The sequence below is a fragment of the Aquarana catesbeiana genome, linkage group LG03 (assembly GCF_042186555.1).
Source record: "Aquarana catesbeiana isolate 2022-GZ linkage group LG03, ASM4218655v1, whole genome shotgun sequence".
NCBI classification, from domain to species: domain Eukaryota; kingdom Metazoa; phylum Chordata; class Amphibia; order Anura; family Ranidae; genus Aquarana; species Aquarana catesbeiana.
Genome location: NC_133326.1, coordinates 543,440,822 through 543,460,812, shown reverse-complemented (window position 1 = coordinate 543,460,812; position 19,991 = coordinate 543,440,822). Strand labels below are relative to the sequence as shown.

Sequence of the window (19,991 nt, the reverse complement as noted above, 5' to 3'; positions counted from 1 at the left end):
TTTGATTTTTACAGGGAGTACTGTTAAAGACTAACCGCAACCAATTTTTTTAAATAAGTTTGGATTAAGTGGTAAATCAAAGCTTCTGTCATATTTTTATTTCTGTCTGTGCCCCCACTGTGGGGGTTTCCTCTGATTTCTTGTTTCTGTGACACCCATAGACATCCAGAATTCTATCACTCCTAGCAGGGAGTGAAAGGAGACCATCCTCAAAATTGACACTGGTGGCAAGGTAAACCTAACACTGGCTCGGCCCTTCCCCACTCTATCTAAGGCTCCATTCACACCTGAGCGTAACGATTTACTGGCGTTTTTCAGGCGCTTTTTTTTTTTTTTTTAAAGCTTTTTTTGCAGCTTTTTACAAGCTTTTTTTTTTTTTTTTTTTAAAAGCGTTTTAGAAATGTATTACAAGCATTTTACAGCTTTGGCGTTTTTTGTTTAGCCAATAGAAAGCACTAGGGGGAGGACAGGGAGAGGAAATTAGAGGTGAAGAGCTACTATTTGAGCATTGTACAAGCGTTTTATGAGCAATTTACAAGCGTTTTTCTGCTCAAGTCAGGAGTTTCTTTTGAAGTCTTTGGAGCCAAAAACAGTTGTAATCTGCCAAAAAAGAAGCTCATGTACTTTTTTGAGCTTCAGGCGTTTTGCTTCAGACAACAAAATGCTCATATGTGAACTGGGGCCATTAAAACTAATGGGATCTTGCTTGGGCATTTTGGAGCTTCGGAGCTTAGAGTTTTACAGGCTGAAAAACGCTCAGGTGTGAACAGGGCCTAAAAGAAAAGACAAAAGTTGCTGTGAATTGGGCTTTATCCCTTTTGCTGCAGCTACAGAAATTAGTATGGCAGGATCAGCGCTGGTCTGTAAATAGATTTTTATTCCTTCCAGTTATGCAGGAGAGGTGATTCAGGCAGCCCCCCTCCCGAACCTTGCTTGCTCACCACCATATGTCCTGAGCTTATCTGTCCTTGCTGGTTGCCTGAGACCATCATGGCTGGTGTCAGAATGGAGATTAGCATTGGATCAGGGAAGATATATGTTCACTGACCTCCTCTGCTTTGTGTGAACCTGAAAGCGCTCAGCTCTGAGCACTTTTGGGTTCAGAGCTGTCAGTATCAGATTGCTCTGTGCTCAGTCAGCCTTAGCAGGGTACAGAGGTGACATTAGTTGATTAATAGAAAATTCCTCACTTTATCTAAATATTTTAGTTGAATTTAGGCACAGCACATACTAGATATGTGTAGTCATCATAGAATCTAGATAAACAAAAGAGAAGTTGAAAGAAGGTTCTTTATTGCAGAAGGACAGCAGCAAATTTCTTCAGTGGACCAATTACATTTTATTGCAATTGCTGGGACAACCCATTGTTACTAAATATGTTCCCTTATACAGTGGGATCGCTACATGCTCTGTGATGGGAGTCCGGATCCTTCTGTATGCCAGGAGATCAACACCTTCATGAGCCTGTGGAGTGAAGAGACAAAAGAAGACTTCCAGTCAGTGCTGAACAAGAGCAATCAGATCCTCAGTGTGAGTGTTTGGCTGCCTCAATCTCGTTTGGTGAATCTGACCTGTCTTGTATACAGAGCTTCACTAACTGATACAGTAAAATGCCTTCATAAAAACAAAGCACTTGCATGCCTTGCACTGATACGGCCTAATGTTGTTGTTAGATCTAATGTAGATTGTACAATTGGATTGTAGGGTGACCTCTAATTTATACCACTTTAATCCAATAATTGCAAAATAGGAATTGCCATTTTCAATGTTTTTTGTTGTAGTCTTTTCCCCATATACTTCTAACAATTTTTTTCACTTCAACAAATACATTTTATATTTCAAACTTTTATAAACTACAGTGCCTTGAAAAAGTATTCATACCCATTGAAATTTTCCACATTTTGTCATGTTACAACCAAAAACATAAATGTATTTTATTGGGATTTTATGTGATAGACCAACACAAAGTGGCACATAATTGTGAAGTGGAAGGAAAATGATAAATGGTTTTCAATTTATTTTACAAATACTGTAAATATCTGAAAAGTGTGGCGTGCATTTGTATAGTCAATACTTTGTAGAACCACCTTTTGTTGCAATTACAAGTGCAAGTCTTTTTGGGGATGTCTCTACCAGCTTTGCACATCTAGAGAGTGAATTTTATGCCCATTCTTCTGTGCAAAATAGCTCAAGCTCTGTCAGATTGGATAGAGAGCATCTGTGAACAGCAATTTTCAAGTCTTGCCACAGATTCTCAATTGGATTTAGGTCTGGACTTTGGGCCATTCTAACACATGAATATTCTTTGATCTAAACCATTCCATTGTAGCTCTGGCTGTATGTTTAGGGTCGTTGTCCTGATGGAAGGTGAACCTCCATCCCAGTCTCAAGTCTTTTGCAGACCCTAACAGGTTTTCTTCTAAGATTGCCCTGTATTTGGCTCCCTCCATCTTCCCATCAACTCTGACCAGCTTCCCTGTCCCTGTTGAAGAAAAGTATCCCCACAACATGATGCTGCCTCCACCATGTTTCACGGTGGGGATGATGTGTTCAGGGTAATGTGCAGTGTTAGTTTCCCGCCACAAATAGCGTTTTGCTTTTAGGCCAAAAAGTTAAATTTTTGTCTTGTATGACCAGAGCACCTTCTTCCATATGTTTGCTGTGTCCCCCACATGGCTTCTCGCAAACTGCAAATGGGACTTCTTATGGCTTTCTTTCAACAATGGCTTTCTTCTAGCCATAAAAACCAGATTTGTGGAGAGCACGACTAATAATTGTCCTGTGGACAGATTCTCCCACCTGAGCTGTGGATCTCTGCAGCTCCTCCAGAGTTACCATGGGCCTCTTGGCTGCTTCTCCTAATGCTCTCCTTGACTGGCCTGTCAGTTTAGGTGGATGGCCTTGTCTTGGTAGGTTTGCAGTTGTTCCATACTCTTTCCATTTTCGGATCATGGATTGAACAGTACTCCGTGAGATGTTCAAAGCGTGGGATATTTTTTTATAACCTCGAATGGAGAAGGGGAATTGGGACTTTGAATGAGGCACATATGCGGTGTGCCTCCATCCCTATACTAGTGCAAAAGAGAAGGGAAAGTGGGACTTTAAGTGAGATAGATGACTTTGTGGAGGCAAAGTTGAAATAAATGCAAAATTGTTTTTATTAGTAACAAACTTTGTATAGAATATGGCAATAAAATAACCACATATATATTCAGTACAGTAATTCATAGAGACACCACCCACACATAACATACAGGTGTGGCATGGGAAAAAATGTTTGCATGAGTATGGTATTATCAAAGCAGTTCAAAGGTACATAACATAGAATAAATTTATATTAATACATATGACATAAAAATGACATAAAAACAGCACCAGCGACAGGAGTATGAGTATAGGAAGTAAAACCAAAATAAATAAATAAATGAATGTCAAAAATTATTAATCTGCTGCAGACCAAAATTCACTGTGTCCATTACAGACACAGGTCAGCATCACTTGTGCCCGACGCGTTTCGTGTGGAGACACTCCTCAGGGGCAGATGCTAAAGTATATCTGCAGAGTGTAAAGAAAAAAGTGGTGACATTAGTCTAGTTCTAATTAGTAATGTAGAAATAGGGCAAATTAGCCTGTCCTAAATACTCACATCGGGTCCAAAACGGTAAAATGTTGCGGCCATGTGATCAAAGTCCCAAGATAGCCTCCCCCGGGAACTGAGGTAATTGCAGCCGCGCACAGCAGGGCGCATGCAGCAAAACCTCCCGATGACCCAAGGCACTTGCACCAGCAATTTGTGCCTTGGGTCATCGGGAGGTTTTGCTGCATGCGCCCTGCTGTGCGCGGCTGCAATTACCTCAGTTCCCGGGGGAGGCTATCTTGGGACTTTGATCACATGGCCGCAACATTTTACCGTTTTGGACCCGATGTGAGTATTTAGGACAGGGTAATTTGCCCTATTTCTACATTACTAATTAGAACTAGACTAATGTCACCACTTTTTTCTTTACACTCTGCAGATATACTTTAGCATCTGCCCCTGAGGAGTGTCTCTACACGAAACGCGTCGGGCACAAGTGATGCTGACCTGTGTCTGTAATGGACACAGTGAATTTTGGTCTGCAGCAGATTAATAATTTTTGACATTCATTTATTTTTTTATTTTGGTTTTACTTCCTATACTCATACTCCTGTCGCTGGTGCTGTTTTTATGTCATTTTTATGTCATATGTATTAATATAAATTTATTCTATGTTATGTACCTTTGAACTGCTTTGATAATACCATACTCATGCAAACATTTTTTCCCATGCCACACCTGTATGTTATGTGTGGGTGGTGTCTCTATGAATTACTGTACTGAATATATATGTGGTTATTTTATTGCCATATTCTATACAAAGTTTGTTACTAATAAAAACAATTTTGCATTTATTTCAACTTTGCCTCCACAAAGTCATCTATCTCACTTAAAGTCCCACTTTCCCTTCTCTTTTGCATTTTTTTATAACCTAACCCTGCTTTAAACTTCTCCACAACTTTATCCCTGACCTGTCTGGTGTGTTCCTTGGCTTTCATGATGCTGTTTGTTCACTAAGGTTCTCTAACAAACTTCTGAGGGCTTTACAGAACAGCTGTATTTATACTGAGATTAAATTACACACAGGTGTGTAACTATTTACTAATTAAGTGACTTCTGATGGCAATTGGTTCCACTGCATTTTAATTAGGGGTATCAGTAAAGGTATGTAAAGGGGGCTGAATACAAATGCACGCCACACTTTTCAGATATTTATTTGTAAAAAATGTTGAAAACCATTTATCATTTTCCTTCTACTTCAAAATTATGTGCAACTTTGTGTTGATCTATCACATATACACATTTACATTTTTGGTTGTAACATGACAAAATGTGGAACATTTCAAGGGGTATGAATACTTTTTCAAGGCACTGTAAGTAGATTTTAGCAGGAAATACAGGCAAAGTGTTGTGAAATGAAAAGCCATTACTTGGCTAGTTGTTATAAACAGAGAGTATTTTGTCTTTTGAGGATTGCGGCTCTCTTAGTGATGTGTGCTGAAAATGGTTGAAATTCGGCTATAATAACACGTGACCTCAGATTGAGGTTTCAGTGAATGAGGGTGTTATTACTAACTCTGGGGTTGATTTACTAAAGGCAAATCCACTTTGCACTACAAGTGCACTTGGAAGTGCAGTTGCTGTAAATCTGAGGGGAAGATCTGAAATGAGGGGAAGCTCTTCTGATTTTATCATCCAATCATGTACAAGCAAAAATGCTGTTTTTTATTTTCCTTGCATGTCCCCCTCAGATCTAGAGTGACTGCACTTGCAGTGCAAAGTGGATTTGCCTTTAGTAAATAAACCCCCCTGGGTCCATGCTGTAAAAAAAATCTTGTTATGTCCCTGGACTGTGGGATTCAGACAGTGCAAGAAGCTCATTTTGAGGGTATTAAAATAAACAGACCTTTCTGAAGTGTGATTAATGGAGGTGTCTTGTCTTTTTTTTTAGTTGATTGAAGAATTGGAGTTCTTCCTTCATGACACTCCCGCTGAGGATCTGCCAGAGAGTGATGCCGCACAGTACGCACAGACAGTCCAGCAGCTGCAGAGTCTATTGCAACAAAAATTTGATGATGCCACTGAGCATCTCCTGAAGGTGTGGAATGAAGTAGACATATTGGTAGCACTTTTGTGTTTGTATCAGGCTGCCCTAGTGTTTATGATGTTAGAGTTTCGCCACAATGGGGGGAGGTTTACTAAAACTAGAAACTGGAACTGCAAAATCTAGTGCAGGTCTACACAGAAACCAATCAGCTTCCAGGTTTTATTGTCAAAGCTTAATTGAATAAGCTGAAGTTAGAAGCTGATTGGCTACCATGCACAGCTGCACCAGATTCTGTGTACACACCAGTTTTAGTACATCTTTCTTATAGAGGCTAAAACTTCTCACTAGAGGGCAGAACATACCAATACAATGTAATGTACAAAGAGGGGAATAATATCTACTCAGTGCTCACATTTATTTAGTAAAATTTTTTTTCCTTTCTCTTTTCCTTTCTCTCCCTTCTTTTTTTTCTCTATCATCCTCCCCTTCGTTCTCTCTCTACCCCTGCCCCCCTCTCTTCCCCTACACACACACACACACACACACACACACACTGCCTTCTTTCTTCTCTTCTGTTTCCCCCTCTTCCCTCCTTTTCCTCCTCTTTTCTCCATTTCTCACCCTCTCTCTCCTTCTATCCTTCCCTTTTCCCTCTCTCCCAATTATGGGGGTATAGTCAGTTTTGAACCACTTGCTGACCAGGCCTTTTTTTGGAACTTTTGTTTACAAGTTGAAATTTTTATTTTTTGCTAGAAAATTACTTATTTTTTTAGCAGAGATGCTAGAGAATAAAATGGCGATTGTTGCAATATTTTATGTCACACTGTATTTGCACAGCAGGCTTTCAAACGCTTTTTTTGGAAAAAATACATTGAATGAATAATTAAAAAAAACCCACAATAGTTACCACAATTTTTTGGTATAATGTGAAAGATGATGTTACGCAGAGTAAATAGATACCTAACATGTAATGCTTTAAAATTGCTCATGCTCGTGGAATGACGATAAATGACGATAAACTACGGTACTTAAAAATCTCCATAGGCGATGCTTTAAAATTTTTTTACAGGTTACCAGTTTAGAGTTACAGAGGAGGTCTTGTGCTATAATTATTGCTCTTGGTTTAATGATCGCGGCAATACCTCACATATGTGCTTTGAACTCTGTTTACATATGACCGATCCTCTTTATTGAGAGATCTGGGGTCAAAAAGACCCCAGATCTCTAATTTACCTTTAAAAGCAAAAGTTTGGGGTTTTTTTTACATTTTGACTTTACAAAAAAAATCATTTGTTTATGCCCCAGAACCGGAAGTGATGTCAGAGGTCGCTCCGGTCCTCCAAGGGCATAGAGCCGAGTGGGGGCATTACCGACGGCTCCAACTGGGAAGCGGTTGGGGGCACCTCTCCTACCACCTCTAAAAGTGCACCCGCGGGACCACTTTTATGTTACACAGGATCGCCCATAGTAAAAAATGATACCGTGGTTTTGGCAGCTAGCTGCTGCCATAACACCGGTATTTAACACCAAGGTAATGATGTATTTTTACTATGGGCTGTCTCAAAGTATCCAATTATACCATTACCTGTAAAGGTTCTCTGTGTCTATGAAATGCAAGGCTTCCTGACTTCAGGCATACAGCAAGAACGAGCTCACAGCCATAGTGCTGTTAACTAACCAACCGATCTTTTGTATTTCGTTTCCAGAATGCAGCAGCTCTGTCTGACATCGACACAGGAAATATGCAGAAGGTCATAACAAATAAAAATGTCAAACTATGCATCTGGGCTAATCTTAACAAGAACCCAAGGTATGACAATCACACCGTCACACTGACAGCATACAATCTCATACTCCTGACCAAATTAACACTGGTACTGGAGATTTTAGTCGACTAAAATATGACTAAAACTAAAACAATTAAGAAGTTTCCAGATGTATGTATGACAAGCATAACACTGAGCTGCCTCTCATCCTCGTAGGTTCAGAGGTTACAAATTTGAAGAAGAAGGCATCTCCTTTGACTTGCCAAAACCACTAGCACTAAGCAACATCGCCGTACGTATCCTGCATACCAGCTATGACCACCTGTCCTGCCAGAGTCCGACCTTCCAGCCGCACATTAAGGAGGCCGAGGAGAACAAGGCTGAAGAGACCATGAGACCAGAGAGTGGGGTTCAGGAATGGAAACCAACCGAAGAGGAGGAGGAGGAGAAACCAGAGCCAGGGAATGTTGCTGCAATGGAGGATGAGGTGCACTCTGAGGGGAGAAAGGTGAGTGAGTATGAGATGGGCACTGTATGGCTTCTACATTCGGTATGAGTGCTACCTGCTGGGAATCTCATCCCACTCTGCTTTTGTGGTCCTGAGCTTGTCAATCAGAATCCCATACCACTCACATACCTGTATCCAGGGCCGGCCTGAGGGGTAGGCAGAAGAGGTGGCTGCCTTTAGATGCTTCAGCATAAGAAAGGCTAAGCATAGCAGGTCCTGCAGAAGTAGTTCACAGCTTGTGGGGTCATGCGCTATAGCCTTTTCACCTTGGGTGTCAAATGAACTTGTCCCAGCACTGCCTGTGTCCCTCACTGAAGACTTTGCATGTGGCGTTCTGCTCATAACCTGTATTCTAACGTATAGTAATCATACTGTATATAGCTCTAATCTTCTCCGAACCAGACATTACTTGATACAATCTGCTGTGGGTTAACATATGTTTTTTAATTAAAAAGAAGGAAACACGGGGGCGTAGCCTGACACGACATGGATTAGGACACATTTACATTGATCCTGAAACCCAGCTTATCCTGCGACTCACCGACACCCTTTTAGACCCTGACTTACCTGGAGAAGCACCCTAGACTCCTGACATCATGTCCCCGTTCATATCACGTTCTGCCGGACCTCGCTGACAGCACAAATTGAGGAGGTCAAGGTGGACATTTCACTAATTAGGCAGGATTTCCAGAAACTCCATGAATGGGTCAAGACCACGGAGACCAAGCTGGGCTCCGTGGAGGATGCCATCCCACCATTACAGACAGGGTCTGACCGCATGCAACAGCAGATCAACCAGCTCCTGACCAAGCAGGACGATATGGAGAACAGGCTCAGGAGGTGCAATCTACACTTCATCGGGCTACCTGAGGGTGCAGAAGGTAAAGACCTGACCATGTTATATATATAATTGACCCAGGTGGTATGGATGTGTCATTGCCATCATCCCGTATATATTTAGAAAAAAACTGCATAAACCTCTATAGGGATTTTTAAGGCAATGAGAACTATTAATATAAGTAAAAATATGTTTATTCCAAATATAAATTTAGATTACATAAATACAAAAAAATTAAAAGAACTTGATAAAGATATCACATTGCAAAACTATTAGAAAAGTGCATTCTCATAAAGAAGGAAAAATTGGAAGAGAGTGATACATCACACTAAACGATACAATCACCACAGACGAGAAACAGTGGCGTCGAGTAGTAGAATCCCAACGCGTTTCAACTTGCTTATTTCAAAGAAAAGTCTTCTTCGGGGAAATGTATCACAGTCTAAAGAAAATCAATGTTATGAGCTATATGAAATTATATATATATCTCGCATATTATGGCTAACTCACCACTTACATCCTCCTAATGCACTTCATGGGTTAATGGTATTCCAGTGTCAAGGTAAGAGGTCTTGATCCTCCATTGGTTAACAATGTCCTATATCCTCTACAAGATGGCTGGATATAAAGTTACGATCCAAATATTGGCGTTCCAGCATCAAGTATTTGATAGCTGTATAGAGCAAGGTGATAAGGAAAAAAAAAAAATAAAAAAATAAAAAAACCATGATAAGAATAAAGGGTGATAATAAAACCCCCTTCTCCTATTCTGGTATTCTGGTGTAAGAAAAATACACTTACTTGTAACAAGGAGTATAAATCCAAACAACCCGGAGCAGTCTGCATACCCTGGGAGCCCCCCCCCCCCGTACATTCATAGCTAAATTCCTTAACTATATGGACCGGGATGCAGCCCTGAGACTTGCCAGAGAAAAGGGTAATATTCCCTATGGGAATCTCAAAGTAGGCATCTTCCCTGATTTTTTGACGGAGGTCCAGCGTCGCCACCAGAGCTTCATGGAAGCCAAACAACCAACTGGGAAACCACCACCTTAAGTACTCCATGCTGTTCCCTGCACGTCTCAGGGTGGAGAGTGATGGCCATGTCCTCTTTTTTGAAGACCCTGAAGAAGTAATCTCCTGGCTGGAACGTCGAGGAGTCCCTGGGAGAGCTGAATAACTGAGTTCCAGTCAATACTTGCTATGCTGCCTACGCACGTCCACAAATGTCTTATTGCAATGCCTCCTTTGGATGTTACATAGTCATACTGGATTGTGGTGCCACATTCTATGTTCTCTTGACTCTCACTGGCTATCATTCGTTACGGAGCAAACTGTGACCCACATCATGTCTAAATGCATCTCCACAATCCTTGCTGAATACATGAACAAGAGACTACCAGGAGTCCAGATCTCTTACCTATAAGAGTCAAGTTTCTGTTGTTTATCACCCCCCCTGGGGTTCTACACATTTTCTTACACTATGCTGGACACAGGGGCTTCGAGGACATAGCAGTCCTACAAGACGAATGTAAAGTGCAGTGTAACTTTGCCCCACTTACCACTAGGAAACACAGTCATGTTGGTTGGGGAGGCTGCTGGGACCTGTTTGCTCTCTTGAGCATACTTAGTGCATAGTAAAAATAGGCCCCCGGTTGTTATTTCTTTACATGGCCCTGGGGGTCGACAGATCACAGACCCACCCAGTGTAACATCTATGTTTAGAGATTTTTTTGCAGGACTGTACACATTGACAGTTTCCACAGATGTAGAACCAATGAACCTTTTCCTAGAGAGTGTTACTTTCCCTCAACTGACAAATGACCAAGTGGACCTCCTAGAGGCACCTCTCACCACCGACGAAATAATGACTGCAATAGCTAGTCCTTATACCTAAGCCAGGAAAAGACCCAGGCTACCCCGAATCCTATCACCCTATTTCTCTATTACAAGTGGACATTAAAATATTAGCCAATGTACTGTCCACTTGTCTTAACCGGGTCATACTGACCTTGATACATGCCGATCAAGCAGGTTTTATGCCCAGCCGCAACACCTCATTCAACCAGAGGAAACTATACATTAATCTACAGGCTACACATGCTGACGTTGGCTCACTGGATCTGGTTACTTTAGATAAGGCGAAAGCTTTTGACTCAGTGGAATGGAAGTATCTCTGGAGATGCTTGGAGGGATATGGCTTCAGATCCAAGTTTATCAAATGGATCCAACTATTGTACCAGACTCCAACAGCTAAAGGGCTGGCTAATGGTTGGCCATCTCCGGTGTTTGACTTCACTAGGGGCAGGAGACAGGGCTGCCCGCTATTCCCACTGTTATATGCCCTTGCTGCAGAACCCCTGGCCATGTCTATCTGAGCAAATCAAGAGATCCGAGAGCTGGGTTTGGGTTCCCTAACAGAAAAAAATCAGTATGTATGCGGACGATACATTATTGTACTTGGCCGACTCGGGTCCCTCTCTTCACACCGCACTCCAGACGATAGAACAGTTTGGGTCATTTTCTGGACTCGATCGATTGGTAAAAGTCCCAAATCTTACCTATTGATAGCTTCCCACCTTCTGAGTCCCAGGCCCAGCTACCACTACAACATGTCAGCACTAATAAATTCCTAGGGATACACGTATACAGATCCCCAGTTGACTACATCTTTCTCAACATTGAGCCCCTTTTCTCCCTTATTAAATACAATATACAAACATGGGCCCGCCTACTTTTGGGTGTATGGGGTCGTATAAACCTAATAAAAATGATTCTGTTGCCCAAAATACTATATATCTTATGGCATACTCCGGTCTACCTACCTCTGAAATACTTTAAATCTCTGGAAGAACTCCTCAAGTCTTTTGTCTGGGGGACTAACAGACATAAATTTGCTTGGCAAACACTTAACCACTTGCCGACCGCCTCACGCATATATACGTGAGCAGAGCGGCACGGGCAGGCAAAATCACGTACCTGGTACGTGATTGCCTTCCCGCGGGCGGGGGGTCCGATCGGACCCCCCCCCGGTGCCATCGGCGGTCGGCGTTTGGTTGGAAGCGATCAGAGATGAGGGGGAGACTCTCCGATCGTGGCCCCCCCCTCGCGATCGCTCCCAGCCAATGAGAAACATCCCCTGCCTCTGTATAGTACACACAGGCAGAGGATGTGATGTCATCTCTCCTCGGCTGGCCAGTTTCCGTTCCAGCGCCGAGGAGAGAAGACATGTAAGTGCACAACACTACACACACACAGTAGAACATGCCAGGCACACTAAACACCCCCGATCCCCCCCCGATCGCCCCCCGATCCCCCCCCAATCACCCCCCCCCCCTGTCACAAACTGACACCAAGCAGTTTTTTTGTTTTGTTTTGTTTTTTTCCTGATTACTGCATAGTGTCAGTTTGTGACAGTTAGCAGTGGTAGGGCAGTTAGTATTAGCCCCCTGTAGGTCTAGGGTACCCCCCTAACCCCCCCTAATAAAGTTTTAACCCCTTGATCACCCCCTGTCACCAGTGTCGCTAAGCGATCATTTTTCTGATCGCTGTATTAGTGTCGCTGGTGACGCTAGTTAGGGACGTAAATATTTAGGTTCGCTGTCAGCGTTTTATAGCGACAGGGACCCCCATATACTATCTAATAAATGTTTTAACCCCTTGATTGCCCCCTAGTTAACCCTTTCACCACTGATCACCGTATAACTGTTACGGGTGACGCTGGTTAGTTTGTTTATTTTATATAGTGTCAGGGCACCCGCCGTTTATTACCGAATAAAGGTTTAGCCCCCTGATCGCCCGGCGGTGATATGCGTCACCCCAGGCAGCGTCAGATTAGCGCCAGTACCGCGAACACCCACGCACGCACCGTACACGCACCGTACACCTCCCTTAGTGGTATAGTATCTGAACGCATCAATATCTGATCCGATCAGATCTATACTAGCATCCCCAGCAGTTTAGGGTTCCCAAAAACGCAGTGTTAGCGGGATCAGCCCAGATACCTGCTAGCACCTGCGTTTTGCACCTCCGCCCGGCCCAGCCCAGCCCACCCAAGTGCAGTATCGATCGATCACTGACACTTACAAAACACTAAACGCATAACTGCAGCGTTCACAGAGTCAGGCCTGATCCCTGCGATCGCTAACAGTTTTTTTGGTAGCATTTTGGTGAACTGGCAAGCGCCAGCCCCAGGCAGCGTCAGGTTAGCGCCAGTACCGCTAACACCCAAGCACGCACCGTACACCTCCCTTAGTGGTATAGTATCTGATCGGATCAATATCTGATCCGATCAGATCTGTACTAGCGTCCCCAGCAGTTTAGGGTTCCCAAAAACGCAGTGTTAGTGGGATCAGCCCAGATACCTGCTAGCACCTGCGTTTTGCCCCTCTGCCCAGCCCAGCCCACCCAAGTGCAGTATCGATCGATCACTGTCACTTTTTTTTGTAGCGTTTTGGTGAACTGGCAAGCGCCAGCGGCCTAGTACACCCCGGTCGTAGTCAAACCAGCACTGCAGTAACACTTGGTGACGTGGCGAGTCCCATAAGTGCAGTTCAAGCTGGTGAGGTGGCAAGCACAAGTAGTGTCGCGCTGCCACCAAAAAGACAAACATAGGCCTGTCGTGCCCATAGTGCCCTTCCTGCTGCATTCGCCAATCCTAATTTGTGAACCCACCGCTTCTGCAGCGCCCGTACTTCCCCCATTCACATCCCCAACCAAATGCAGTTGGCTGCATGAGAGGCATTTATATGTCCTCCCGAGTACCCCTACCCAACGAACCCCCCCAAAAAAGATGTGTCTGCAGCAAGCGCGGATATAGACGTGACACCCGCTATTATTGTCCCTCCTGTCCTGACAATCCTGGTCTTTGCATTGGTGAATGTTTTGAACGCTACCATTCACTAGTTGAGTATTAGCGTAGGGTACAGCATTGCACAGACTAGGCACACTTTCACAGGGTCTCCCAAGATGCCATCGCATTTTGAGAGACCCGAACCTGGAACCGGTTACAGTTATAAAAGTTACAGTTACAAAAAAAAAGTGTAAAAAAAAAAAAAAAAAACCACAAACAAAAATAAAAAAAAATAGTTGTCGTTTTATTGTTCTCTCTCTCTCTATTCTCTCTCTATTGTTCTGCTCTTTTTTACTGTATTCTATTCTGCAATGTTTTATTGTTATTATGTTTTATCATGTTTGCTTTTCAGGTATGCAATTTTTTATACTTTACAGTTTACTGTGCTTTATTGTTAACCATTTTTTTGTCTTCAGGTACGCCATTCACGACTTTGAGTGGTTATACCAGAATGATGCCTGCAGGTTTAGGTATCATCTTGGTATCATTCTTTTCAGCCAGCGGTCGGCTTTCATGTAAAAGCAATCCTAGCGGCTAATTAGCCTCTAGACTGCTTTTACAAGCAGTGGGAGGGAATGCCCCCCCCCCCACCGTCTTCTCTGGCTCTCCTGTCTCAACAGGGAACCTGAGAATGCAGCCGGTGATTCAGCCAGCTGACCATAGAGCTGATCAGAGACCAGAGTGGCTCCAAACATCTCTATGGCCTAAGAAACCGGAAGCTACAAGCATTTTATGACTTAGATTTCGCCGGATGTAAACAGCGCCATTGGGAAATCTTGGTGTGGTCAGATGCTTTGAGGGCAGAGGAGAGATCTAGGGTCTAATAGACCCCAATTTTTTCAAAAAAGAGTACCTGTCACTACCTATTGCTATCATAGGGGATATTTACATTCCCTGAGATAACAATAAAAATGATTTAAAAAAAAAATGAAAGGAACAGTTTAAAAATAAGATAAAAAAGCAAAAAAATAATAAAGAAAAAAAAAAAAAAAAAAAAAAAAAAAAAAAGCACCCCTGTCCCCCCTGCTCTCGCGCTAAGGCGAACGCAAGCGTCGGTCTGGCGTCAAATGTAAACAGCAATTGCACTATGCATGTGAGGTATCACCGCGAAGGTCAGATCGAGGGCAGTAATTTTAGCAGTAGACCTCCTCTGTAAATCTAAAGTGGTAACCTGTAAAGGCTTTTAAAGGCTTTTAAAAATGTATTAATTTTGTTGCCACTGCACGTTTGTGCGCAATTTTAAAGCATGTCATGTTTGGTATCCATGTACTCGGCCTAAGATCATCTTTTTTATTTCATCAAACATTTGGGCAATATAGTGTGTTTTAGTGCATTAAAATTTAAAAAAGTGTGTTTTTTCCACAAAAAATGCGTTTGAAAAATCGCTGCGCAATTACTGTGTGAAAAAAAAAAATGAAACACCCACCATTTTAATCTGTAGGGCATTTGCTTTAAAATAATATATAATGTTTGGGGGTTCAAAGTAATTTTCTTGCAAAAAAAAATAATTTTTTCATGTAATCAAAAAGTGTCAGAAAGGGCTTTGTCTTCAAGTGGTTAGAAGAGTGGGTGATGTGTGACGTAAGCTTCTAAATGTTGTGCATAAAATGCCAGGACAGTTCAAAACCCCCCAAATGACCCCATTTTGGAAAGTAGACACCCCAAGCTATTTGCTGAGAGTCATGTCGAGTCCATGGAATATTTTATATTGTGACACAAGTTGCGGGAAAGAGACAAATTTTTTTTTTTTTTTTTGCACAAAGTTGTCACTAAATGATATATTGCTCAAACATGCCATAGGGATTTGTGAAATTACACCCCAAAATAAATTCTGTTGCTTCTCCTGAGTACGGGGATACCACATGTGTGGGACTTTTTGGGAGCCTAGCCGCGCACGGGACCCCGAAAACCAAGCACCGCCTTCAGGCTTTCTAAGGCCGTAAATTTTTGATTTCACTCTTCACTGCCTATCACAGTTTCGGAGGCCATGGAATGCCCAGGTGGCACAAACCCCCCCCAAATGACCCAATTTTGGAAAGTAGACACCCCAAGCTATTTGCTGAGAGGTATAGTGAGTATTTTGCAGACCTCACTTTTTGTCACAAGGTTTTGAAAATTGAAAAAAGAAAAAAAAAAAAAATTTTTTTTCTGGTCTTTCTTCATTTTCAAAAACAAATGAGAGCTGCAAAATACTCACCATGCCTCTCAGCAAATAGCTTAGGGTGTCTACTTTCCAAAATGGGGTCATTTGGGGGGGGGGTTGTGCCATCTTGGCATTTTATGGCCTTCAAAACTGTGATAGGTAGTGAGGAGTGAAATCAAAAATGTATGCCCTTAGAAATCCTGAAGGTGGTGCTGGGTTTTCGGGGCCCCGTACGCGGCTAGGCTCCCAAAAAGTGCCACACATGTGGTATCCCCGTACTCAGGAGAAGCAGCTGAATGTATTTTGGGGTGCAATTCCACATATGCCCATGGCCTATGTGAGCAATATATCATTTAGTGACAACTTTTTGTAAATTTTTTTTTTTTTTGTCATTATTCAATCACTTGGGACAAAAAAAATAAATATTCAATGGGCTCAACATGCCTCTCAGCAATTTCCTTGGGGTGTCTACTTTCCAAAATGGGGTCATTTGGGGGGGGTTTGTACTGCCCTGCCATTTTAGCACCTCAAGAAATGACATAGGCAGTCATAAACTAAAAGCTGTGTAAATTCCAGAAAATGTACCCTAGTTTGTAGACGCTATAACTTTTGCGCAAACCAATAAATATACGTTTATTGACATTTTTTTTACCAAAGACATGTGGCCGAATACATTTTGGCCTAAATGTATGACTAAAATTTAGTTTATTCAATTTTTTTTTATAACAAAAAGTAGAAAATATAATTTTTTTTCTAAATTTTCAGTCTTTTTCCGTTTATAGCGCAAAAAATAAAAACGGCAGAGGTGATCAAATACCATCAAAAGAAAGCTCTATTTGTGGGAAGAAAAGGACGCAAATTTCGTTTGGGTAGAGCATTGCATGACCGCGCAATTAGCAGTTAAAGCGACGCAGTGCCAAATTGTAAAAAGTGCTCTGGTCAGGAAGGGGGTAAATCCTTCCGGGGCTGAAGTGGTTAAAGTGGTTGTAAACCCTCCCTCCTGACTTTTAACTATAGGTAAGCCTAGAATAAGGCTTACCTATATAGGTAGTGGAAATATCTCCTAAACGTGCGCCGTTTAGGAGATATTTCACTTGTAGTGCACCGATAATGTAATCGGTGCATCCGCTGTGAAGAAACGGACCTCCATGCCGTTTCTAACCCCAGCATGTGCCGTTACTGATGGCTCCCACGCACATGCGCGGGATTGATGTCATGCGGCTCCGGCCAGTCACAGAGCCGTAGTCTGCGGCCCCCGGAAGGAAGAGGGGCGAAGATGGATGCAGCCTGCACAGGGGACGGCAATGGATTTGTTTGCAGGTGTCACATAATGGGCTAGTATGCGATGCATACTAGCCCATTATGCTTTTAATTTGCAGGGAGCAAAAGAGGAAGTAAAACCCATCAGGGTTTACTTTCTCTTTAAGAACCAAACTGACCTAGGTGGCACAGCCTTACCTGATTTTAACCTATACTACATAGCATCCCAGTTATCCCACATAGACAAAATCAATAGAAACAGATTTGGTACACTTTTGTGCCTGGCCTGGGCGCGGCAAACCCGGGATCCACTATGTGCGATAGCAGTGGGTTCTGACGTTGCTGAATCAGGGGGAGACAGAAAGACCCTATTGTATCAAGACAGGCGCAGATGGGATCTCGCTTCTAACAAACTAGGGATACCACAATATAATGATTATACTCCACTATGGCATAACAAACTCCTCTCCGAATTCCTCCAGATACAGAATGCAGAGGTCTGGGGCACTCAGGGAATATACTATTTACACCACTTCCTGTCAGATTGAAATCTCAAGACATTTGACGCACTTCGCGAAGAATTCACGTTCCAGAATCACAGATTTTTACAGGGCTGACACGCTGTCCATTCACAATTTCCACAATCCCTTCCACAATCTACCCCAATGCCATTATGGCAGTAGTTAAAAGTACAGACCCCCAAAAATTGATCTTGACTTTTACAGTATGCTTTCTAACCCTGCTTCTACCAAACTAGCGTATGATCTTAAACCCTGCTGGGAGAGGGAGGTAGGACCAATGAAGGATGAGAAATGGGATGAGGCTCTGGAGTCCTGCAAGGCTGTATCTCCTAAGCTCTCAGACAGACTATCCCTAATTTATATACTACATCGAGCATATCTCACCCCTCTGAGAGTGGCTAGATATAAATGTGAGCAGTCTACCTCTTGCATGATGTGCAACCAAGAGGTAGACACATTCTACCATCTAATTAGGGCCTGCCCCAGTATACAGGGCCTTTGAACAGATTGTGGCCTTTCTACATGATACCATGGGTTCCCCTCTTTCTCTAGACCCGAAACAGTGGCTACTCGGGATATTTGCTGATTCTTTTGATAAATACACAAAGATATTCCTCCATGATACATTATTTTCGGCCTGGAAAAATATTGCTAGACAATGGAAACAAACAAACTTTGTTGATTGGAAGGTGGACGTAAACACTACCCTACCCTACAAGAAATTCTCATACATCAATAGGGGATGTCCAGCTAAGTATAAAATCTGGGACCGCTGGCTACAAGAATCAGAAACCTGCACATGAAAATAGTATGCTTCCTTAGAAATATACCCTTTGAAGTATGTTTACATTATATCTCCTCCACTATGAAGAGTTCAATGTTTGTACCCTGATAGAATTTTTTTTTTATTTGTTACTACAAAATAGCTTGAAATTGACACTATATCTGCAATGCATATGTTAATCCTTATGTAATGGATGCATTGTACACATAACATGCAAGCTTAAGGTGTATGCACAATTTGTTTAATAAAAACTTGTTCAAGGTAAAAAAGAAGGAAATACGCATTAAATCTTAGATCCAGCTTCCCCCCGCTAACAACTTTTTAAAAATTCCTCATATACTACCTTGGTTTTTTAAGGTGTCATGTTGTTGGCCGAGTGACATCTGGGGGTCCTTCTCCAGTGTGGGTGGTGGGTGGTCCTCAATACTGTCAAGAGCGTTGCTGACATTATGACATCATCATAACTTTTTGCAGTGTTGTACTGTGAGCTTAGATCCACAAGGTGACACACCTCAAGAGGGCATGTCCATTACAGCCTAGACTCACATTAAGCCATTTAACTAGGATGATGAGTGGACCAGCATACTTTCTGTGGGGGACAACGCTGTGTTGAAGGCAAGTACTTCAGCAAAACCTGCATTTTATATTTTACTTATATGCAAGGAAATTTATTCTTTAACTCAACCTGGAACTTTTTCAAGTGAAACAATTTCACTGGCACAGGATGTGAGTGGGAATCTCCCAAATATGGCTACAGACAAGTTAAAAAAAACTTCACATGTACTCTGACTCTTTCACACCCCATCAAAATGGAGTTATAATATATAATATATATTGTGATCCAGAAAGGAAAGTGAGATTGTTTGGTTTTCTATGTGAATTTATATCATTATTATTGAGTATTCTGGACTAATTGCTGTCTTCAGGTAGTGTGTCCCAATCATATATAGCAGGGGTTTCCAAACTGCGGCCCTTTGCTTGCCTTTATCTGACCCCATTATCATCTATATATGATATAAGGCACTATTCCTTCCACTGACCCCTACTATGGGGCACTATTTCTTCCACTAGTACCAATGATGGTGTATTATTCGTCCCACTAATATCAAAGGATGGGGTACTATTCCTCCCACTAATACCAATGATGGGGCATCACTCTTCCTTCTGCTGACCACCAACCCTGCGGCCATATTTATTCTCACTGGGTGCTGGACATTTTTTACCCCCACTGGCCACAATCCTATCTGAAGGACAGTAAACTGGCCCTTTGTTTGAAAAGTTTGGAGACCCCTGATATATAGAAACCAACTACTTGAACAGATGGAACTTTTAAGGTGCTAATAGAACATATCCTTCCAATTAGTAAATATCATAATATGTTTTTTTTATTAATCACAAGCTAACTGTTAAACATATAGAAAAGATATAGATACATAAGAAGTCAACAGGGCAATTTGGAGGCACATTGAGCAATTTTTCTCATATTATGTAGTTCTGAAGTATTTTTTAATTCTTTAGATTCCAAACATGTAGATTCCATTGGCGAGGGCATCCTTCTCAGCCTCACACTGCTTCTTATGGAGACAATGGGAGATTTATCTATGGTTTAATGAAAGATAATAACTAGACATATACTCTATAGAGTTGATCATATTTTAATATAAATCATACAAGACACAAAGTCAACTCTTAATT

The 19,991-nt window shown here is 42.1% G+C and overlaps 1 protein-coding gene across 1 annotated transcript in view; it reads left to right on the top strand.

Annotated features, from left to right (window-relative positions):
- Positions 1–19,991, top strand: part of DNAI7 (dynein axonemal intermediate chain 7) — a 42,103-nt gene that overhangs the window by 8,243 nt on the left and 13,869 nt on the right. Inside the window, exons 5-8 of the mRNA XM_073621462.1 lie at positions 1,393–1,530; positions 5,529–5,675; positions 7,331–7,434; positions 7,607–7,898. Coding sequence (XP_073477563.1) covers positions 1,393–1,530; positions 5,529–5,675; positions 7,331–7,434; positions 7,607–7,898 — 681 coding nt within the window. The remainder of the gene's footprint in view (positions 1–1,392; positions 1,531–5,528; positions 5,676–7,330; positions 7,435–7,606; positions 7,899–19,991) is intronic.